The following is a 24339-nucleotide window of genomic DNA, read 5'->3' as shown; positions in this document are numbered from 1 at the left end:
TAGAAAACTGTGGATGAACAAGGACTATCGCCGGTATCTCGCTCTCTCTCCTTAATTTACAGCAAACCTCTCTGTTTATTGAGCTGGTAACATATTTGAACACTGACTCATAAGAGGCCCTTCTCCCAGACACCATATATCTGGCAAGTAATTCCCCTACCACCGAGGCGTGTGCAGAATTCAACCCAGGCAATTTTTTTTTTTCGGAGGGTGAGGAGGGGCGCTCACGAGACCAGCAAGACACCACCGATGTCAGTGAGAGGTGTCATTTGCCCATCAACAGACTCAAGGCACACACTGCAGGGCCTAGTAGCCAAAGGCCGCAAATGCTTCCACGCTTTTTATTATTTTTAATGGTATTTGTTAAGAGCTTACTAATGTGCCAGGATCTGTTCAAGGCACTGGGGTAGATACAAGATAATCAGGTTGGACCTAGTCCATGTCCCACATGGGCTCACAGTCTTAATCCCCATTTTCCAGATGAAGTGACTGAGGCACTGAGAAGTAAAGTGATTTACCCAAGGTCACACAGCAAACGAGTGGCAGAGCTGGGATTAGAAGCCCAGGTCCTCATGACTACCAGGCCCAGGCTCTACCCACTGGACCATGCTGCTTCTCACCTGTCTTGAGCCCTGTATCCTCCAGATTGAGAATAGTTGTTTCCTCTGTGGGAGGTGAGAAGAGGAGAAGGTGAGGACAGGTGAGAGAGAGCTCTAAGTCCCACTGGGCAGTCGACTCCCTCTTCAAAGGGAGGGTCCCTCTCCTCTGTTTTCCCGATCCCGTAGGGGTGAGTGGTGGGATGTTTATCCCTTGCCGTCTGCCCCCCTCCTTCCCCACAGTGGCACTTTCCCAAGGGAGGTTGCTGAGAGCATCAGAGACGGGATGGAAGAGATCCCATTGAATTCAGATGTTGTTATGAATAATAAGATTAATGCCCGAAACGCATCTAGAGCTCTGTCATCTTCAAAGCTCTTGACAGACAGGCATTAATTATTTCTAATTACTAGTGTAATGGGATACAGACATCCCACGCACACATTCAAGGGGGTAAATCTCCATCTCCCAGAAGCCAAGACCTTCCCCCCTCTGGCTAGGGGCTGCACATTGAGTTCTTTGTGCTGGGCTCCATTTCCTTCTCTCTCTCTCCCAACCCCTCCCATTAGCCTGCTCGGTCTTCCGGGAACTGACTCCTCCCTGAGCCACCCAGTCCACTCCTAGGTCATCTCTGAGCCTTCGCCTGAGTCATTCCCCCTGCAGTGAATGAATAAAATCAATCAGCCGACAGTATTTATTGAGCACTCACTGTGCGCAGAGCACAATACTAATAATGATGGTATTTGTTAAGCACTTACTAAGGACCAGGCACTCTATTAAGTGCTGTGGTGGGTATGAGCAAATCGAGCTAGATACAGTCCCTATCCCATGTGGAGCTCACCACCTCAACCCCCATTTTACCGATGAGATAACTGAGTCACAGAGAGGTGAAGTGACTTGCCTAAGGTCACACAGCGGACAAGTGGTGGAGGGGGGATTAGAACTCGTGATCTTATGACTCCCAGATCCGTGATCTACCCACTATGCCACACTGCTTCTCCATAGTGCTTGGGAGAGAACAGTACAATAGAGTTGGTAGACATGCTCCCTGCCCACAATGTGCTTACAATATAGTGTCTACATTGAATACACGGCCTCCCCAAATATAGCCAAACACAGCTCCAACCTTCAACCCTCTATTCATAGAGCAGTTTCTCCAGGAAAGCCTCCTTTTCTGACTATCTAGAAGGAAGCATCCATCTCACAACTAGCCCAAATGCAACGTGTTTCCCCTCCCAAGTCACATGCAAACAGGTGTGTGATCTGAACATGTCTGTTGACCAAACTGGAACTCAATTCTAAGCTCCTTGAGGAAGAGGCTATGTCATTTATTGATCTGGACCCCTCCTAAAGCTTTCCACTACAGACCAATGACCTCAGTAAGTGTAATTTAATTGAATTTCCTGGCTTTGGAGGGTAATTCAGCATCGGTATCTGGGTCAGGAAACTTGGGCCTCCTTGGTCCAGTGTTCTTGTCCATCAGACAGTTACAACCTGCCAAGTGTTAATAATAATAGCAATAATGATACTGATGGCATTTGTTAAGCACTTGCTATGTGCAAAGCACTGGGGTAGATACAAGGTAATCAGGGTGTCCCACGTAGGGCTCACAGATTTCATCCCTGTTTTACAGATGAGGGAACTGAGACCCAGAGAAGTTAAGTGACTTGCCTAAAGTCACACAGCTGAAAAATGGCAGAAGCGGGATAAGAACCCATGACCTCTGACTCCCATGCCCAAGCTGTTTCCCCTAAAGTCATGCTGCGTTTTCTGGCTATAAGCTCACCTCACACGAGTACAACACCCACCCCATCCCGTCCCCCGTCCCCCCCCACCCCACAACTCTGTTCCCCACTTCAGTTTTGGTTATGCAGGGTAACAGCCAAGCCTTGTCGCCACCTAAAACTCAACATGAGCAAGACTGAGCTCCTCATCTTCCCTCCCAAGCCCGGTCCTCTCCCAGACTTCCCTAACACCGTGGATGGCACGACTATCCTTCCCGTCTCTCGGGCCCGCCATCTCGGTGTCATCCTTGACTCGTCTCTCTCGTTCACCCCACACATCCTATCCGTTACCGAGACCCGCCGGTTTCACCTTTACCATATCGCCAAGATCCGCCCTTTCCTCTCCACCCAAACGGCTACCTTACTGCTACGGGCTCTCGTTATATCCCGGCTAGACTACTGTGTCGGCCTTCTCTCTGATCTCCCTTCCTCCTCTCTCGCCCCGCTCCAGTCTATTCTTCACTCCGCTGCCCAGCTCATCTTCCTGCAGAAACGATCTGGGCATGTCACTCCCCTTCTTAAACACCTCCAGTGGTTGCCTATCAACCTCTGCTCCAAACAAAAACTCCTCATCTAGGCTTCAAGGCTTTACATCACCTTGCCCCTTCCTACCTCTCCTCCCTTGTCTCTTTCTACTGCCCACCCAGCACGCTCCGCTCCTCTGCCGCCCACCTCCTCACCCTCCCTCGGTCTCGCCTATCCCACCGTCGACCCCTGGGCCATGTTCTCCCGCGGTCCTGGAATGCCCTCCCTCCCCACCTCCGCCAAACTAATTCTCTTCCCCTCTTCAAAACCTTACTTAAAACTCATCTCCTCCAAGAGGCCTTCCCAGCCTGAGATCCCCTTCTCCCTCTACTCCCTCTACCGCCCCCCCTTCACCTCTCCGCAGCTTAACCCTCTTTTCCCCCCATTTCCCTCTGCTCCTCCCCCTCTCCCTTCCCATCCCCTCAGCACTGTACTCGTCCGCTCAACTGTATATATTTTCATTACCCTATTTATTTTGTCAATGAAATGTACATCGCCTTGATTCTATTTAGTTGCCATTGTTTTTACGAGATGTTCTTCCCCTCGACTTTATTTATTGCCATTGTTCTTGTCTGTACGTCTCCCCCGAATAGACTGTAAGCCCGTCAAACGGCAGGGACTGTCTCCATCTGTTGCCGACTTGTTCATTCCAAGCGCTTAGTACAGTGCTCTGCACATAGTAATCGCTCAATAAATACTATTTAATGAATGAAGCTGCCCATGTAGGCCCAAGTATCAGTTGTTGATGAGTGTGTCACCAGCTCAAATTAAGTTGGCCGATGCCTCTTTAGGGAGTTGCTGCAATTCAAATGAGAGAAAGAGGGCTGGAAAATCCTTGCTAACAGGTTTATCAAAGTTACCACCCAGATCAAGGAATCTGAAAAGATCAAGGCCACCCCAACATTGCCTCCTACATGGTCTGATTCAAGATGAGTTCTAGGGATGGAGGAATGATTATCTTCCAGGGAAGGACAAGAGTGAGATTTCTGCAGATCTGGTTCCACTGCCACTCCCATATCCCCTTTCCCTCCTACATAATCCCTCCTCTCCATTCTCTCCCATCCTCAGCAAGGATCTCATTTCACTGTCCTCTTTGGGCCTCAGGAGAAGCCTCCCACAAAGTTAGAATCAGACCACCAGAGTCAATATGCACAGCGTTCCCTGGGCCTTGGAGCAATCCCATCCAACTATGTTATTTTCAATCCAAGCAGTTTTATTTTTCCTGAAAGCCCTCCAAACCCCGCTAAATCAGAGAATTCCCAGTGCCGGGGTCTCACTCTGAAAATCCACAGCCTTTCCTCCTTCCCCCGTTCCTCAGAGCACAGCTACTACAGAATAAGTTGGGAACTGTGCCAATGGAAAGGGGAGGAATTTAGGCAACCGAGAAGGAACAGAAAAGACAAAGAAGAGCAAGAGGACAAAAATGTCCTGTTCCCCACTGGCAGGCTTCCTAGGGGTTTGTGCACATCAGTATCCAACAAATTCAGAGGATTCCAGGACAACATTAAAGCTTCGATCTGTTAGATGGAGATGCTTGAGGGGGAGATTTTCAGGGGGAAAAGGTTTTCCCAGCTCAGCAGTGCTGGGAAAACCGCCTCTTCTCCTCCACAGAGACGCTGCAGTAGAGGAGATGAGAAGGTGCCAGGAAATGGCCCCAGAAAGTCTCCTAACTCAAAGGAAAATAGCAAGTCTGTCTGTTTCGAGTTTGGGGTAAAAGCTCCACATGGTATTTATCCTGTCTGCTGGTTTGCCCCAGCCCAAGAAGGGAGAGCAAGAAAATCCCTAGGATAAACCCCAGGCACAGCCGATTCAAATACTTGGTCTAGAGCCAGATAAAGGGAGTCGAATAGAAGGGTTCCACATGTCACGTCCTTCAGAACAGACAGAAAGGGTTATGGGAAGCTGAGCATCAGAGTGGCAGGAACAGCGGGTAACAATTCCAGTCAGTGCCCGGCTGGAATTTTGAGATAGTCCAGTGACAAGAGGAGATGAAGAGATGAGATGAGATGATGAGACCAAGAGCCATGAAGGAGATGGAGATAGAGATCCTGATCCAGGTGGTGGGAATTTCTATATCCCTGCTAATGGAAGAGCTTTGACTGACAGAAAAGGCAACATATGCTCTTCAAGCAGGCAGCTCCCAACTCCTTCCAACAGATCCCACCCATCCACTACAGAGGTTTCCCCCACTTTTCAGACCCCCAAGGCTTAAATGATAATAGCTCTAATAATAATTGTGGAATTTAAATGTTTATTATATGCAAAGTACTGGACTAAGTTCTGGGGTAGAGTCCAGAATAATTAGGTTCGACACAATCCCTGTCCCACAGGAGACCCCCAGTATAAATCAGAAGGAGGAGGATTTAACTGCCATTTTACTGATGAAGGAACTGAGGATTAGATAATTAAAGCAACTTGCCCAAAGTCACAGGCAGACGAGTGGCAAAGACAAGATTAGAACCCAGTTCCTCTGACTCCCAGGCCCACGCTCTTTCCAAACTTCCAAGTCTCATTATTGCCCCTTCCACCCCGCCTGCCCCGCAGTATCCTTTGGAGGTCACATCTCCTCCAAGAGGTATTCCCCAATTAAGCCCTCTTTGCCCCAGCTCACTCTCCCTTCTATGTCGCCTATGTACCTGTCTGTGACTTTTGGACACTTGATATCCTAATCCACCCCCAACCCCAAAACATTTATGTACATATCCTTCAATTATGTTTTTTATTCATATTAATATCTATCTCCCCCTCTAGATTGAAAGCTTGTTATGGGCAGGGAAGGTGTCTATTAATTCTATGTATTATATTCTTTAAAGGGCTCGATACAGTGCTCTACACTTAGTAAGTGCTTAATAAATGATTGACTGATCAACTGAGGCAAGGAAAGAAGGAAGAGCTTAGAGACTGAAGATACAATATTTCATATGAAAGAAAGGCAAAATGTAGGGGAAAGGATTTAGCCTGGATCAACCTGTGACTAAGTCAGAATTGGTCCTAGGACCCAGACCTTCAGACTCCCACCCCTACAATTCCACCTTGAATTTGTAAAGCACTTTTCTTCTTGCAAAGTCCTTCCACATTTCTTATCTTCATCATCATCATTATCATCTTACTTGGATAATGCTTACTGTGTGCAGAGGACTAAACTAAGCCCTTGGGAGAGTACAGTACAATCGAGTTGACAGATACGTTCCCTGTCCACAGTGAACTTACAGTTTAGAGGAGGAGATAGACATTAATATAAATCATTTATAATATACAATTTAAAGATATGTCCGTAATTTAAAGATATACACATAATTGCATAACTATGCAAGATATGTACATAATTCTTATTTTATTCTCACCACATCCTGTGCAATAAGAGAATCAATCAATAAATCAGTGGCATTTATTTAGCGCTTATTGTGGGCAGAGCACTGTGCAAAGCACTTGGGAGAGTACAATATAGCAGAATTAGCAGATACATTCCCTGCCCATAACGAGCTTACAGTCTAGAGGAGTAGCATAATCAACAACTCTATTTTACAGAGGAGGAAACTGAGGCACAAAGAGGTCAAGTGGCAGACTGGTGACAAAATTGGGATTAGAATTCAGGTCCTCTGACTTCCAGTACCATGTTCTTTCCACTAGACTGCATTCTCTTCCCTCTTGATCCGCCCCACTTCATTGTCTTCCTAGAAACCTTGGTTGAGCCTAAATCACTCCATCCCCCTGTATGGTGACCTGTGAGGATCCTAAATTTGGACCCTCTCAGTCCTGAACTCTTCGAGAGTCCCCAGGGCTGAGATTCAGCAAGATGCCAAGCCAAACCGGCCTTCCTAGTTCATCTTCAAAGTTTGGACTCTTTTCAAGAAAGTTTTCTCTTTGGAGACAAACAATAATATATTTTGCTCCTTTTACAGGAGTTTCCTACACATCTACCTAGGGGCTGCTTTCCTGGCAAACCGCACCACATTAGTTACAATTATGCAAAGCAAACAAGCAGAGGAAAACTTAACACAATATAGAACCAATCCTCCAATTACCTAGGGACCGAGGAAAAAAAATTGCAATGCATAAAACAGAGCTGCAAACTGGAGCCTGGATTGCAGGGCATAGCACAATCAAGACATATTGGGCATACTTTAGAGTTTATTAAAAACTAATGTTTAAATAGCAGGATCTTAGTTGGGCAAAAAAAGCTTCATCTAAAATGCCGATGAGGAAAATCACTACAGAACAGAAGCGACAGAGAATTGAGCCCAGCTTTCAAGGCAGCGGGGCAAGAATCAATCAATCAGGGGAAATGATTGAACACTGTGCAGAGCACTATACTCAATGCTTGGGAGATACGATAGATAGATACGATAGATAGATAGATGTGGTAGATGTGACCCCTACCCTCGGGAGCCTACAGTCTACAGGAGGAGGCTATGGTCTATAGGGGAAACTGGAATCATTTTACACTTGCAGCCTGGAGTCATTTAATAATAGTGATAATAATTGTATTTGTTAAACATGTACTGTGTGCCAAGCACAGTACTAAACACCTCGGGTGGATAAAAACAAATTGGGTTGGACACAGTCCCTGTCCCATTTGGGGCTCATAGTCTCAATCCCCATTTTACAGATGAGGTAAGTGAAGCACAGAGAAGTGAAGTGACTTGCCCAAGGTCATACAGCAGACAAGTGGTGGAGCCGGGATTAGAACCCATGACCTTCGGACTTCCAGGCCTGTGCACTATCCACTATACCATGCTGCTTCTCTTTAAGCCCATGGAGGGAAGTCTGGCACACGTTTACCAAAAGATGCGGGCCCTGCCATCTCCACCCCACTCCCCTCAACCCTGGGACTTTAGAGTTTCGGTGCCAACCCCACCCAGCTCCACAGCTCCACATGATCCGGGACGGGAGGGTGACAACCTAACTGCCGACTGTTATCCCAAGTGAAACTACCTCCTCTGTTGACTCCCACTCGACTAGTTCCTGCTCCACTGTTAACGTTAGGGCAGAAAACTGCCGGGCTACTGGCCACGCAGGACACTGACTTCAACAAAACAACTCTCCCATCGAGCCAGGCTAATTCCCACGAATAGTTAAAGCTCAGCTCTTCCCTCAAAGCCAGAAAGTGGAGCGAGGGCCTGGATGGATTATATATGGGCAAAGGCACAAGAAAGAGCCGCTGAATAAATAGGACCTGCTTTAAAAGCTCCTGAAAATGGATTTAATTTTTATACTGTAATTCACTTTTGAAAAGTTGCTTCATGCCAAAATATGCGTGTGTGTGCTCTGTGCGTGTGTGTGTGTGTGTGTGTGTGTGTACGCACGCAATGATATAACTTCACAGACAAACTTCAGAGCCAGCTCCCTTCCTGCCCATCTCGTTATGCATCAAAAGCTGCCTTGAGTGAAGCTTCTTGGCTTTGAAACACCACAAAGCCAAACTAAAAAATTCTGAATTAAGCCCCAAACTCCCCCTCTTCCTCCCAGCTCCCACCCTGATGTCCCTCCTCGCCCCCCCACAGGACCTTCTCCAGGGGTGAAGGCCTTATCTGAAGCAGGCAGATGTGATGTAACAACCTGCATCCACTGCAGATAGTCTCTTTTAGAACCTTTTACAGAAATGGTTCCAAATCCTAGGCCAACAGTCCCCGAGCGAAGTCAGAGTTACCCTTCGTATGTCATCATTTTCAGTGGTATTTAACATTCATCTAAGTGCAGGCTACTGTCCTAAGCACTTGGAAAAGTACAACTGAAGCAAACACACATGTCCTGCCCTCTAGGATCTTACAGTCGAAGTAAGCAAAAATTATTTGCAAGCAGCAGGAGAAGGAAAATGTCCCCCATGTAATAATAATAATAATAATAATAATGGTATTTGTTAAGCGCTTACCATGTGCCAAACACTGTTCTAAGTGATGAGGTAGATACAAGGTAATCAGGTTGTCCTATGTGGGGCTTACAGTCTTTATCCCCATTTTACAGATGAGGTAACTGAGACCCAGAGAAGTTAAGTGACTTGCCCAAAATCACACAGCTGATAAGTGGTGAAGCCAGAAAGGTCCCATGCTCTCCATGAGAAGCAGCATGGCTTAGTGGAAAGAGCACGGGCTTGGGAGTCAAAGAACGTGGGTTCTAATCCCGAAGCCGCCACTTTTCTGTTGTAATCTGTTGTATTGTACTCTCCCGAATTTAGTACAGTGTTCTGCACATAGTAAGCACTCAGTAAATATCACTGATTGATTCTGACTCTCAGGCCCATGCTTTTTCCAGTAGGCCATGCTGCTTAGTTGCCATTCCATTCCCTTAGCTTTCACTAGCCACCCACATACAGCATTTAAGACAGGAAAAGATCTTAACAAGGTGGGGTAAAGGAAATCTTACATTCACTGCTAATTATTACTGGAAATGTATCATCTTAAGAGTAATAGAGAGAAATAGTGAGGTTTTTTCCTCCCAACTCCTTCTCGCTCCTTCTCCTTCTTCCGCTCAACTCCCTAGAGAGAGCCTAAGGGAAATGAAGGGACCTAGAAAAGAGATTTTGGAGCAAGTCAGAGGTCAAAGGCTCTCCATCCCCAACCTACCTGGGACAGGGAGAGGTCCTCTCCCCAACTCATAACTATGAACAAGTTAGAGGGATCCCTCCTGCTTGTTACACAGAACACTGTCCCCTTGCCCTGAGAAACAGGATTGTGGTCACACACTGATCTCCTTCTACAGACCAGCCCACACACTTCATTCCTCTAGCACCAGCTTACTCACTGTGCCCTGACTCATCTATCTTGCCACCAACCCCTTTCCCAAATCCTTCCCCCTAACCTGGAACTACCTCCCCCGCCTTATGTGCCAGACCACCACTCTTCCCACCTTCAAAGCATTATTAACAGTCACATCTCCTCCCAGAGGCCTTCCCCGATTAAGCCCTTCTTTTCCCCAGTTCCCTCTCCCTTCTGTGTCATCTGTGTACTTGGATCTGTGACCTTTGTCCACTTGATATTCATCTAATCCTCAATCCCCGGCATTTATATACATATCTTTAAATTAAATATTATAAATTATTTGTTTATATAAATATCTGTCTCCTCCTCTAGACTGTAAACTCGCTGTGGACAGGGAACACGTCTGCCCACTCTGTTGTATTATATTCTCCCAGTCAGTACAGTGATCTATATATAGCAAGGACTCAATAAATCCTATTGATTGATTGGAACATGGTTAGGCTTTAGATTCTGAAATGCAGAGGAAAGGCAAAGGAAAAGCAGCTTAAGCAGATGGTATAGAACCCATCTCTGCTAAGTTCTGTGTTTTTCCCCAGCCCTTTCCCTGACACCACCAGCCCTCATTCTCCATCATGGATGGCAGACAGGATACAATTATCATAAGGTAGGCTGTTCGCCAGAATAGGTTCTTTATGAAGTTATGTTTGTTCGCCCAGGCACATTGGAATCTTTCAATTTCATCGTTCTCCTGAGATTGTATCTATTTCCTTCCCATTTCGAGAGGCAGCTGTTGATCTCTGTTATAATGGCCTGGTGATTTCTAACAAGCTCCTCGCCCTTCCACTGATGGCCTCTCTCAATCACATACCTGAACAAGCAAGGCTGGATTTTTTTTTATTATCATTATTTTCCTCTTAGTAAACAAAACCAACCTGCTCCCCCTCCCCGTCCATCCTTTAACCCTTCCCCCACGACACAGGGAGATTTTTCTGAGTCAACTTACCTGGCATTATAGGAAAAATCAGCAGGGATGTATAGCAAACATGATCTTTGCTTCCTCCCTCAGTCAATGCAAACATAGGGGTGATTGTGTTTTCTTCCAGCTCAGGAGAAGAGGCCCAGTGCTCTAGGCAATCAGTGCCTCTTGAGGCCATTATGAAAAATCCAAAAATTAGAACAAGATATTACCTTAGTCAGAGATTCATCCTGGTGAGGTCATCGCTGCAAGAGCACAGTCCTAGTTTCAGCTCCTCCCCCCGCCCCCACCGACCACCACGGCTGATCGGCAATATCTTTTTAGCACTTAGTCTGGTTGATGGATGAAATCAAAGCACCTAGGGCATTGAATTTGATAACATAACTCCAATGTTCTCCTCCCTCCTTCCTTTCATCCCTCCCGTCCCCCGCAGCTCCCCCCGAGAGTTTTGCTTCTTTCGTTCCTGACCACCTCAATGGATCTCTTCTCTTTCTTCATCAGAGGACCAAAGTATTGAAAAATGAATCACCTTCATTTAACCACCATGCTTCAGCCTGTGTGGCCAAACAGATGCCTCGGGACTGACACCTTTTCCCTCCACTACCTCTTTTTGATTAAATCCAAGTAAAAGTTGAAAGTCTTTTTTCTAAGTTGCCAAAATGATGAATGGTAATCATTTAGCATTAATCTAAATCTCTATTCCCAAACCCCAGACCACCTTTACCCTGCTACCAACTAAGTTATAATACTGACCGGAATGGGGAGCCACTATTCTTCAGGATAGTGTATATTTGGTCATTTATATACTCCTTATCCCCGCATTAGATTGCAAACTCCCTGTGGGCTGAGACTACATTTCTTACTTCTTTTGTATGACCCCAAGAAACTAGTTTCCAATTGAGCACACTAAGAGCACCGAGTGAGGGCTGATGACAGTGGTGATAGGGATGCGAAGGGTTTTCCTGGTCGGGGGCAGGCCGAGGGGAGAAGATATCATTGGAGAAATCAGTGATGAAAGTGCAAGATTTTGTTAAGAGTGGTGAGAGACAGTGTCCATGTAATCAAGAAAGCTGCAGATCTTTTTTTAGAAAATGGATTGACAGCCACCTTGCCTGGAGGCAGGAGGATAGACAATATGACGACTTAAGACCCCCTTCCAGCTCTAAAATGATATGGCTCTCTATAAGGCAGAGTAACTTGCCCAAGTCAAAAAACAAATCTTTCGTTTTTATTAACCGTGGACTGGCTTGGTCTTCAAAGATTTTGGTAGCTGCTCAGGGGAGAGAATGGATCAGAATAGGAAGCATTTAATTGTCCCGTTCAGTTCAAGTAAGCCCTTCTGAAAAAGCTCAAGTTTCTGTTTAAGAAGTAGCACAAAACACTGAAGTGGGGGATGTGCCCAGGGAGACTGATTTCATAATAATAATAATAGTAATTATGGCACTCGTTAAACACATACTATGTGCCAAGCACTGTTCTAAGCACTGGGGTACATACAAGTTAATCAGGTTGGACACAGTCCCTGTCCCACATGGGGTCATAATCTCAGTCTCCATTTTAAAGATGAGAAACTGAGGCACAGAAAAGTGAAGTAACTTGCACAAGGTCATCCAGCAGACAAGTGGCAGAGGCAGGATTCGAACCCAGGTCCTTCTGACTCCCAGGCCCTTGCTGTGTCCACTGAGTCACACTGCTTCCTAAAGTGATAGTAGGGGTTCTTTTGCAATAGTGTGCGATCTCATTCCCACCAAATCACATTATGTCACTTCCTGCTCCAGAGGAACCGTACATGGGTCCTCCCTTCCTTTTTGAGCATGTGATCAACTGTCTTCCCTCCCCTCTTTCCACCAAGTAGGGGACCTGTCTCATCTGGTCATGGGACCTCCTGTTCCCAGGCTTCCAGATGGGTTGAGCACAATAAAGCAAGTGCAGTTAACCTCACAACTCCCAGAATTGTCTCAGGCTTGGTGTGAATGCCAAATCCATCAGTGGGTGATTCTGGGGAAAAAAGGAGGGACAGAAAAGAGGGCAATCTCCTTCAGTCTATCCTTCCTTCCAGGATGCCACTCTCCTCCAGTATCAGTCAAAACCAGGGAGAACAGTGGAAAATATTTCATTCAGCCCACACCAAAATCATTTGGGTCACAGGCAAAACTGTGTGGCGTTGAGGTAGGGGGGTTCGTAGGAGCTGGAATGAATTCCTGGCTTAAAAACAGATGGCATCCCTATTCAAATCATCCCCACACTGCCAACTTGTTTTGTTTTGTTTTCTGTCTCCCCCTTCTAGACTGTGAGCAGGCTGTTGGGTAGGGATTGTCTCTATCTGTTGCCAAATTGTACCTTCCAAACACTTAGTACAGTGCTCTGCACAAAGTAAGTGCTCAATAAATACGATTGAATGAATGAATGCCAATCCTCTCACTGGTGAAGAACAACAAGGAGACCTCTCTGTTATTAATAATGGTAATATTTGTTGAGTGGGTACTATGTGCGAAGCACTGTACTAAGTGCTGGGAGAGATACAGGAGCAGGCTCAGTATCCCCAGTTCCACCTCTTGGCCTCCCCAGCCCACCACGGCTTGAATGAGAAAGTGCATAAAACCTTCTCAATACTAGCCCTGTTTCCCCCTTGGCTCCAAGAGGGGTTAAAATGATCCTCTCCTCTCCAGAGCCTAATTCATGTTTCAAATGTTTTGGCCCCTCTGGCTCTCAGCTTTCTCTTCCTGTCAGCCTGGGTAGGGTTTGGCTGTGAATTAGTGAAGGGGCCCCGAGGAGAAGGCTATGTGAATGATTATGCCATGTAAAGTTGCTCCGTGTTTACCCTCCCTGATGACTCCCAGCTCAAATTGGTTCCATATTTACCAAATACAAAAAAAGATGCCTTTCCTCCCCATCCCCAACTCTAATTTGGCAGCACTGCATAGGATATCTGAAAATCCAGCACCCCTCTCTTCTCTGTCCCGGGAAATACCCCCACCAAACCCCAGGACCCTGAACTGAGAAGACAGGATAGCTGACGGAATCCGATCCTTCTGCTCCAGGCCTCCAGGGGCCTTGAAGGACACGGTTTGGTCCAAGGAAGCCAAAACAGCAGATGTCTTTGAGGGCTGGCCCCAGCCCAGGCTGTGGGGTGCTGAGTTGGAAAGAGCGATTCCCTCTGCTCTGTTCAAATCCCTTCAAGACATGTGTCGATAGGTTCCAAGTCAGCACGAGATGATCGGAGCCAATCCCATCCCAGAGCAAGTCCCTCCCAGCCGGTACTCTTCCCTCAGGGCCGGGCTTCAGACTTCTGCCCCAGCTTCAGTGTTCAGCCAGCCAGCTGATGTACAGAACAAGCCATTTGCATTAAAGTTTCCAAAACAAAACGAAAAATTCCCTTTCTTCACTGCTTCACCCATTTAATTTGATCCTAGTGTTAAATAGATCTCAATATTGATCATTTAATTCCATAAAATATTTCGCTTAGTGGTGTACAGCTTTCCCCTGTGGTCGGCTTCTTCTGAACTGGTAGGGTGCTGCTTGGCTTTGGGGTCTATCTGGTGCTTAGTGTATTGGTTCAGAGCCAGTGCCTTGTACTCCCAAGTGCTCAGTACAGTGATTCACACACAATAAACACTCAATAAATACTACTGATTGATTTCTCTGTGGTGAAAGAATGATCTGGGGTTGAGGGGGAAGGTAAAGGGGTTGGGAGGTGGGGGGTGGGGGAATCATGTGCTCAGCAGGTGCTCATCCAAAAGGAAGAAGCCCCAAGAAGAGGAAAGTGGAGAGAAAACTGATCAAACATGAAAAGTTTCCAAAGAATAATGATAGTAATAATAATTGTAGTATTTGTTAAGTGCTTACTAAGTGTCAGGCACTATACTAAGCACTGGGGTGGATACAAGGAAATCGGGTTGAACGCAGTCCCTGTCCCACATGGGGCTCCCAGTCTCAATCCCCATTTTACAGAAGGGGCAACTGAGGCAGAGAGAAGTGAAGTGACTTGCCCAAGGTCACACAGCAGACAAATGGAAGAGTCTGGATTAGAACCCATAATCTTCTGACTCCCAGGTCCAAGCTCTATCCACTATGCCATACTGCTTCTCCTTAATAGGGAGATAATAATAGAACCAAACAGAACCAAATAAAAATAGAACTTAATAGAACCAAAGGGCAGCATCAAGCATGGTATCCCCTGGGTCACTTCAGCCTAGACAAGATGCTTCAGTATGAAAAATGTAATGTGAATAATAATAATAGTGGTATTTGTTAATCACTTACCATATGCCAAGCACCACTTTAAGCATTGGGGTAGATACTAACTAATCAGGTAGAACACAGTCATTGATCCATACCGAGCTCCCATTCTAAGGAAAGAAACTGTTTGGAAAGCTACATCTCTAGGACAGAAAATTTCCTTTCAGCAAGTAAAGAATTCCAATTTTATTTGACAGTGGAGTGGCCAGTCAACATTTTTGAGGATTGAGTGAATTTGTTATATTTATCTGCAGCGCTATGACAACCCAGGGTGAAAGGGACTTCTCTAATCTTTCCATCCTCGCTTGCTGTTTCATATTAGAGAAGCAGCACGTCTTGGTGGATAGAGCATGGGTTTTCGAGTCAGAAGGACCTGGATTCTAATCCCAGCTCCACCACATGTCTGCTGCGTGACTTTGGGCAAGTTATTCAACTTTTCTGGGCCTCAGCTACCTCATCTGTAAAACAAGGATAAAGAGGGTGAGCCGCATGTGGGACAGGTATTGTGTCCAATCTGATTAACTTGTATCTACCCCAGAGCTTAGAACAATGAGTGGCACATCGTAAGTGCTTAACAAGTACCAGAATTATTATTATTATATTAAAATACCTGTGTGCAACACTAGAAACTCAAATTGTAAAGTGTCAACAGAGATCACACAACTAGCCTAGTACATGGGTGGGCTGTTCTCAGAGGCAAAACGTTTTCTGGTTTGTGATCTGGGGAGTGGTGACAGTATCTCGTCCCTCAGCCCACTGACTGAATTACCTAGTAGAGCCAATTTTCCCCTCCCTGCCTGCAAGGACATATTTGGGCCAAGCAATCTGCTGCCGCCATTGGGTAATGCAAGAGGGGATCAAGGGAAGAAAGATGGTGAAGGAGGAGAAGAGGAATAGGGTTCATTTTCTGTCTAACCCCACCTCTTCAAAGAGAGGCAGAAGACTCAAGAGCCCAGTCAAAAGTACAAGAACGCTAGAGATGATGCCTCAGTCCAGACCTCAACCCCTGAAACGTGACCACAAACTGACAGATTAAGGGGCCACAGTTCAAGCTGACTGTGGAGACCAGTTGCACCAACCCAACAGGAATAGGACCACTGAGTGTCTCTTTCCACTGAGCCATGCTGAGATGGAGTGAAAGGGAGAGAGGAGATGAGAAGGAGACACTGGCTGACTGACTGCTGGGCGTTCCCATGACATCCAGTCTCTTCTTTGACCGAAGAAGGTGCTTTTCTCCAAGGCTGGGGAAAAACTCATGTTCTTCCAGCAGTCCAGCCCAAACCAAAGGATTTTTATCCATCTCCTACTTATTCCTAACTGATCCAGAAACCAAACACCCCCACCCACCTGCCCACCCACCCAAATTCACATCTAAGGGAAAAGTCCACCTCAAACCCCACCAAAGGCCAGGATGGGCAACAAGCAAACGAAGCGTCGAGAACAAAACCGGCAGCAGGCAGGGGACACCTGAAGCAAAGCAGAAGGCAAATTGCTTCCTAGTACTTTTATTTGAGCCATTGGTTAAGCGTGGATATTGGTCTCTGCTCCCTTCCCAGCCCCACTGATGAGTCCAGAGCACGGCTGCAAGGGCTTAAACTTCATTTTTTCCATTATAGACAACAGTATTAAAAAAAATAAACTTTACAATAATACATTTTCGCTCATCTGTTGATTTTTTTTGTCTTTTTTTTAAAAAAGGAAAGAAAGGGAAAACCACACAGTATATGTATATGGATATGTATATACATATATGTCAATAGAGGGTTCACTATGTACATACAGTCCAGGTATGTCTCAGAGGAAGAAGAGGTAAAAGGGAGGGAGGTACAGAGGGAGAGAGACAGAGAGAGAAAGAGATTTAAACAAACACACACTTCCAACCGTGTCCTCTTCCAGCCCCTGCCCTCTGCTCCCCTCCCTGGAGGGAAACCCATCAAACAGACAGACTAGAAAGAGAACAAGCCAACCAAGTATCCTTTTGTCTTTGATTTTTCAAATATTCGCCATCAAAGAAAGAGGAACATTCCCCAACCCTCCAACATGGATGGTTCCCTCTGTCCTGCCTGTCTTCAGCAGGCCGGCTGGCCCCTAGTGCCACAGCAGGAAGGAGAGGAGCTCACAGGACTCTGACAGACCCTAAATTTTCCTTTCCCTTCTGTGGAAATTTCAGGGATTCAAACACCAGGGTACAGAGCGACTGCAATAGGTAATGCTCAGCCCCACTGGAGGACATAGAGAAACGAGAAGGAACAGATGGGATTCTCCATCCACGAGGAACTACTGAGGCTCCCGGACTCGGCTTTTGGAGTAGGCTTCCCCTACCATGCCGACCAATTCCCATCCCTGCTGAGCTGGACACCACACATACACACATACACACAACCCCAAACCAGTCCAGTAAGTTCGGTCCCCAGGCAGGCTGAGAAATGAAGCCAGGACCTCGTCCCGGGACCAGCTTCAGCTGTCTGGAAGTTTGAGCTCTTCATCGTGTCTTGCCTTGGTCCCTTGCTTTGGAAAATCGGAGGGGGAAAAGACACCAAGAAAATGCTTTCCTAGGGCCATGTGTACTGCCTGGGCACTGGCTTAACCATGCCAGGGGCGCCAAGTGCCAGCTCACAGGCTACCCACCTGCTTGTCTGTTTGGTTTAGAAAAACTCCAGAGCAGAATCCTGGAAGGAGACAAGTTCAGAGACAAGGTGGGGATCTTTGCAAGGAAAGAGTGAGTGTGTGTGTGCGGGTGTGTGTGTGTGTGTGTGTGTGTGTAGGTGTGTGTTCTGTGTGTGCAAGAACGTGGTTTGTGTGCAAGTATGTGATGTGTGTGTATGTGTGGTGTGTGTGTGTGTATGTGTGTGTGTGTGTGTGTGTTTCTGTTTTGTTAGACTGGTTCTTTTGAATTTAGTTTTGAGTTTTGTGGGGAAATCTTCCAAGTTGATTCCTGGCATCTACAAAGTCAGCTTCAGCATCAGACAAGGGAGGACGATCAAGACGGCCACAGGACTAGCCCGGCTGCTGAGTGAGTTGGGGTCCCCCAAGAACTTGGGCCCAAGGGTGAGGTCCGTGGTGAGCTGTGTCCGCGGGGGAGGACGAGAAGAGAAGGGAGGGGAAAGATAAAGAGTGAGTCTCTCTATCAAATAAAACTACATTTCCTGCTCTACCAAAACAAGTGAGATCTGAGAAGAGAGGTGACTAGCCCTAAACCCCACATGACTCAGGGAACCAGGGGGAAAGGAATCTGGGCCCCTGATTCTTACAGAGTTTTAACTAATCAGTCATTTTGCCCTGCATATCTATCCTGGCAATTCTGGGGCCATTTGGCTTGAATCTGAGGCCTATTTTGGCATGGGGCACTCTTCAAGGGAAGGGAAAGGGACTGGGAGACAGGAGGGACAACATATTCATTCATTAAATCGTATTTATCGAGCACTTACTGTGTGCAGAGCACTGTACTAAGAATTTGGGAGCGTACGATATAACAATAAACACATTCCCTGCCCACAAGGAGCTTACAGTCTCCCAGCTACCCTGTAACTGAGTCTCTGCAGGATGTCAGGACTAGGATGTGGTGTCAGACTCAATTCTGTCCTCCCTTTCCAGTGGCTGGGCTCAGTCAGAGACAGGTAGCATCTTTCATGAGGAGAGGGTTACATACACATCTCTGGAGCAAAGAAGTTTTTCCTTTGCAGAATGTGCCTTCCTTTCCAGGGTTGGGTTTTTGAAAGCCTGGGAGGTGGAGGTGGTTGGGTGTCTATCACAACTGGTGCCCATTTTTCAAGGGAAGGTGCCTAGGCAGGACTATGGGGGGTAGGGGACCTTTCCTCCATAGGATTGGCCCCTGGACCAACTCTCAAACTACAGCAACTTCCCTACCAGAGAGGTCCGCAAAGCCTAGAGGATCAAATCAACCCTGCCACTAGCTAGTTTCCTGGTAGTGCCGGCCCAGCAAATGTGGAGGGCAAAAAGGGACCAGAAATTTGGCCAGGCTCATCATTGGAAATTTGGCCAGTGCATACTGGGTTTAGAGGCTATTCCTCCCAGCACCTCAGCTGAGGTGATGCCCTCCTTCCCTCCTTTGACCTTTGAACTCTTCTCCCCCTCAGACACACCACCCAAATCCTCCCTTCCTTCTCCCTTGTCCCTCCTCTCCAATTCCTTCCCCTCCAGAGTCCTCCCTTTTGCTTACCTCGGTGAAACACATGCTCAGCTCTTTGGACTTGTTTCCCTTCAACCCCTGCTCCTGTGGAGAAGAAAGGGTATGATGAGGGCAGGGCTTTGACCAAAATATTAAGCGTATTCTTCCTCCCTTCCACTTCCAGCATCATCCATCGGATCTCACAGTTGAGCTAAACGCTTAAGGGCCTCCCATAAAGCAACCCCCACCTCCCCTCTCCCTTCTTCATCTAGTACTTACTTCTTCTAGAGGTCCTTCCTAAGACCTCCACATTCCACCCCAATGATAGGCAAAGCACCCACTGGTTCCTCTCTCTTGTCCAAGCTCCATACTACCTCACAGAGCAAGAACCTGGTTTTAGAAAGGACCTAAAAGATGGCTGATCTTCATTTTTATCTTTATTCATCATCTAGTCTCAATACAAATAGTCATCCCGATGAAACAGGTGTTCTACCCAGAAAGGGTGAGAACGTCCACCCTAATTGTCATCTTAGATAGCAGCCGGGACTCCAAAAGACTGAAAGGATGCTGAGGCTCCCTGGAGCTTCCAAGAATCAAGGCCGCTTGTTTTGGACTCAGCCCCAATCACCCACCAGATTGTGGGTATCACACAGAGCAGCTAAGTTAAAAGGAGTCTCCAGCTGCACTAACAATGGAGATGATGATGATGATGATGAGAGTGATGATGATGGTGGTGATAGTGGTGATGATTGATCTGCCCTGGGTAAGAATGTCCCAATCAAAGCTATAACTTCCCAGTCCATGGAAAGCAGCGTGGCCTAGTGGAAAGAGCACAGGCCTGGGAGTCAGAGGACCTGGTTTCTAATCCTAGTTATGCTACTTCTCTGCTGTGTGGCCAGGGCAAGTCATTTAACTTCTCTGTGCCACAGTTACCTCATCTGTAAAATGGGGATAAGGACTGTGAGCCCCATGTGAGATATAGACTGTGTCCAAACTGATTATCTTATCTGATTATCTTCAGCACTTAGTACAGGACCTAGCACGTAATAAGTGTTTAACAAATCTATATGAAAAAAACTGAGAATTTTGAAGATCTGAATTCCAGAAGAGACCGATGTAAATCTATCACACATGTAGAAGCAACATGTCCTAGTGGCTGGAGCATGGGCCTGGGAATCAGAAGGACCTGCTTTCTAATCCCAGCTCTGCTATTTTTCTGCTGTGTAACCTTGTTGAAGTCAATTAGCTTCTCTGGCCCTCAGTTATCCCATCTGTAAAATGGGGTTTAGGGCTGTGAGCCCCATGTGGGACATGAACTGTGTCCAATGTGATTAGCTTGTAACTACCCCAGCACTTAGTACAGTGCCTGGCATATAATAAGCACTTAAATACCATTTTAAAAAACTGAGAATCAAGAGACTCTGAATTCCTAAAAGTGGCCTCTGTAAATCTATGACACACGTATAAGGGCAAACCCAATTTTGGGGGGAGTGACTGAGCAAGGAATTGCCAGAGCACAAGCAGAAACTGGACACACCATTTGTGCGATGGGTTACTGGTTGGCTACTTGACTGGCACCCATGGCATCACTCTGGGCAACCTCTGTTTTTTGCACTCCCGAGTGGCATATGTGAATTAAACCAGGATGGGGAAGACAGTGGTTTCTCTACATTCTTTATCACCATTCATCTGTGACACTACAGGTCTCCCTCTTAGGTGCCAGGGAGAATGGAGTCATCTTTGCCCTTAACTGATTACAATTAGTCTCTATCTACCAAGGAAGCCCAGAAATTAAACTTTCTTCTGAAGGTCTAGCATCAGGTAAATGAGGTTTTGACCCAAGGTGAACCCACCCAGAAAGAAGCCCATGAAAGCACCTCCACAGAACACATCAAGGCTTAAGTCTGCATTCGCTGAGCCAGGTTTATGCTGATAAAATCTAAATTCTAATATGCTCTGAAGTGAACAGGGAATTTGATTGAGTTACGTTACTGAGGGTGGCAGGGCTCATTAGGTGCCTTTAAAATAAAGGGGATGCAGGAGGGGAGAAAGGAAAGAGGGAAGGAAGGGAGGAAGGAAGAGAAAGAGAGGGAGAGGGATGGAGAGAGAGAGAGAGGAGAAGGAAGGGAGGGGAGAGAGAAGGAGGGAAGCAGGAAAGAGGGAGGAAAGAGGGATGGGGGAGGAAATAAGGATTGGAATCAATCAATCTTATTTATTGAGTGTTTACTGTGTGCAGAGCACTGTACTAAGCACTTGAGAGAGTACAAGGGGAGGACTGATTGATTCCAATCCTTCATTCTCCTTTTTGCTCTCTCTCCTTCCTTCCCTCTCTCCTCTTCCCTTTATCCTGTATTCCTTCCCACCTATTCTGGTACTCTCCCAAATGTTTAGTACAGTGCTCTGCACACAGTATGTGTTTAATAACTACAATTGATGATTGAAGAATGGAAGTGCAAAAGAGGGGAATGGAGAGTTGGAAAGAATGAAAGACGAAAATATCTGGAAGAAGTGGGAGGAGGGAAAAGGAATGAGGAGAGAAGAGAAGCGGAGGGAAGAATGGAAGAGAACAAGAGGCAAGAAAGAGAGGCCAGTGATTCTTTTCACATCAAAAATCTGGCCAATGTTCCAAAACTGTATGAACATAGGGCAGGAGCCAAGGAAAGCCCCAACTCCAATGTGCCTCAGTCAGTCTCTAAGGGCAAGTGGTGAGTTGAGAGGCAGGGGGCCATTCAGAAGTACCATAAGGACTCCCAGATACACAGCCCGGTTCTGTTATGAAGTGACACTCAGAAAGTGACTTCCCATATTCAACAGTGTTGTGCCATTTCCCTCGATTTACATGGAGGTTGTTCTGAGAAAGCAGCACAGAGCAAATCAATACAAAGAAAACTCATAAAATAGAATGTTTTCATCTATTAGAGGTTCTGGAACTGAAACACCACCACACTTTGGAGGCAAAACTGAATTTGCTTTACACATGCTTAGCAAGATAACCAGAGAGGCAGCATGGCCTAGTAGAAAGAGCACAGGACTGGGGGCCAGGAGTTCCTGGGTTCTAATCCCAGCTCTTGCTTGCTGGGTGCTCCTGATCAGATTATGTAACCTCTCCACCTCAGTTTCCTCATCTGTCAAATGAGGACTAAATACTGGTCCCTCTCCCATAGACTGTGAACCCCACATAGGACAGAACCTAGGCCTGACCTGATTTTCCCATATCTACCCCAGTGCTGAGACCACAGTAAGTGCTTGAAAAACACCACAGCTATTATTACACATGCTCACCCCTACACATAATTCCATTTCCTTGGTGGATGTGGAAGAAGAAACATCTTCAGAGAGGCATAAGTGTGTAGTTGCCAGAAGGGCAGCAGATGCTGACCACAGAGTAAAGGCTGACAGGAGTCTGATCTATCAGGCCGAGGGGCAGATAAGAGGAGGAGATAAAACAACACATCCGTTTCTCTACACTGATAACCATAAAAATAGATAAGGAGGAATTCACCGTCACTGCTCTGAGTTCCTTATTTGACATGAGAAACAAAAGCTCAGCACATATGCTGTCCCACTAAAGGATAAGCAGTGGATTATGTAAAAGGATTTCCTGACAGTTGGGGATCTCTACTAAAGACACCCCTCTCTCAGAAGATGTCTGTCCCAAATAGTCTCCGAGAGGAAGACAATGATAAGTCAACAGCAGTGGGGTGGTATGAGAGGCAGGGTTGAAACAGCTCCAACTCTGGACTTTTCAAATTGGTAATATTAAAAGTATGAAGGCAAGTGGGAAACATACCTCATGGATTCACTGTGAAAAATGAAGGGAGGGAGAGCAGGCCAATGGAGCACGTTTCCCAACAAAGCCACCTAACTGGTCTCCCTGCCTCCAGCCTCTCCCCACTTTGAACCATAAGCCTTTCAACTGCATGGATCACCTTCTGGAAGCATCCTGCACCACACATTACTCCACTCCACAAAAACCTCCAAAGGCTGCCCGCTTCCCTCCACCTCAAGCAGAAACACCTTGCCATTAGCGCCAAGACTCTCCACACTATTTTCATCCATCTTACCCAGAGACACCCTTCATCTGCCATGCCCTAGCTCACCCCAGCCACTCCTCCCAAGCCAACTCCCCACCCCTACCCCCTTCCTCCTCCCCCAAACACACACACTGTTCCCCCATCCATAAAAGGCTCCCAAATCCGTCAGACGGCAGCTTTCCCCTTCTTCAAAGCCTTCCTAAAACCCACCTCCTCCAGTAAGCCTTTTCCACTTAATTAAGAATAATAATAATAATAATAATGTTGGTATTTGTTAAGTGCTTACTATGTGCCGAGCACTGTTCTAAGCGCTGGGGTGGACACAGGGGAATCAAGTTGTCCCACGTGGGGCTCACAGTCTTCATCCCCATTTTACAGATGAGGTAACTGAGGCACCGAGAAGTGAAGTGACTTGCCCACAGTCACACAGCTGGCAAGTGGCTGAGCCGAGATTCGAACCCCTGACCTCTGACTCCAAAGCCCGTGCTCTTTCCACTGAGCCACGCTGCTTCACAACGTTCCAGTCATTCACCCTTAGGCATTGTATACCCATCCTCAGCACTTTTGGGTTGCTTGAATAGTTATATATATTCTCGAATTTCCAGTTTCTTATTCAGCTATTTCCTCCCGTTATATCTGCACTACTTCCTTCTGTATCTCCAGCTCCCACTATTTGTAAATACTTTTTGGCCTTCTCCCCTATTGGACTGAAAGTACCTTGAAGGGAATGAAGGTGTGCCTTGCTCCAGTTATACAGTCTAGCGATTGGTAAAGTACTTAGCACTCAGCAGACATTAGGAAAATACCACTGATGGATTGACACAGCAGAGGAAGGGAAGCAGAAAGTTATGGCAGTAGTGACAATGATATTTACTAAGTACTTAGCGCAAGCAGGGCACTGTACTAAACACTGTGGGGTAGTGCACAGGTAAGGTTTAGGCATGGCCTTTAGGCCTCCAGGGTCTCAAAAAATGAGATGAAGACTGACTCGGTACAGACACAATAGGGATTTTTGTAAGGATATAAATACCAAATGTAAAAAATAAAATTCAAATATTATTATTAGACAATATCTAACTACTAGTATCCCCCCTTCAATTGAGTTCTTAGAGGGCACAGGTGGAGGACCTGGATGGGACATTCCCAGAACCCCAAGGAACTCCCTCTAAGCCAGACCTCCTCCCATCATGTCACGTGAGCCATCTCATGCACAGGCCCAAGGTTTTAAAAAACCACATCCACAATGTAAGAGGCATTTGTGTGAGCAGGGAACTTTGTTGTATTGTATTCCCCTGCACACAGTAAACAGTAAATACCACTGATTAATAGAATGCACCAAGGCCATCTTGGCTCCAACTGG

General features: G+C 46.4%; 1 protein-coding gene across 1 annotated transcript in view; it reads right to left on the bottom strand.

Annotated features, from left to right (window-relative positions):
• Window positions 1–16280: 16280 nt before the first annotated feature.
• Window positions 16281–24339, bottom strand: part of GFRA2 (GDNF family receptor alpha 2) — an 86703-nt gene continuing 78644 nt past the window's right edge. Inside the window, exons 8-9 of the mRNA XM_029066669.2 lie at window positions 18997–19050; window positions 16281–17881 (exon numbers count right to left, since the gene is read on the bottom strand). Of these exons, the coding sequence (XP_028922502.1) occupies window positions 17759–17881; window positions 18997–19050 (177 nt within the window). The 3' untranslated portion in view covers window positions 16281–17758. The remainder of the gene's footprint in view (window positions 17882–18996; window positions 19051–24339) is intronic.

This window comes from Ornithorhynchus anatinus, chromosome 5 (assembly GCF_004115215.2).
Source record: "Ornithorhynchus anatinus isolate Pmale09 chromosome 5, mOrnAna1.pri.v4, whole genome shotgun sequence".
NCBI lineage: Eukaryota > Metazoa > Chordata > Mammalia > Monotremata > Ornithorhynchidae > Ornithorhynchus > Ornithorhynchus anatinus.
The sequence above is the reverse complement of the archived record's forward strand: the minus strand, read 5'-3'. Positions and strand labels throughout refer to the sequence as shown.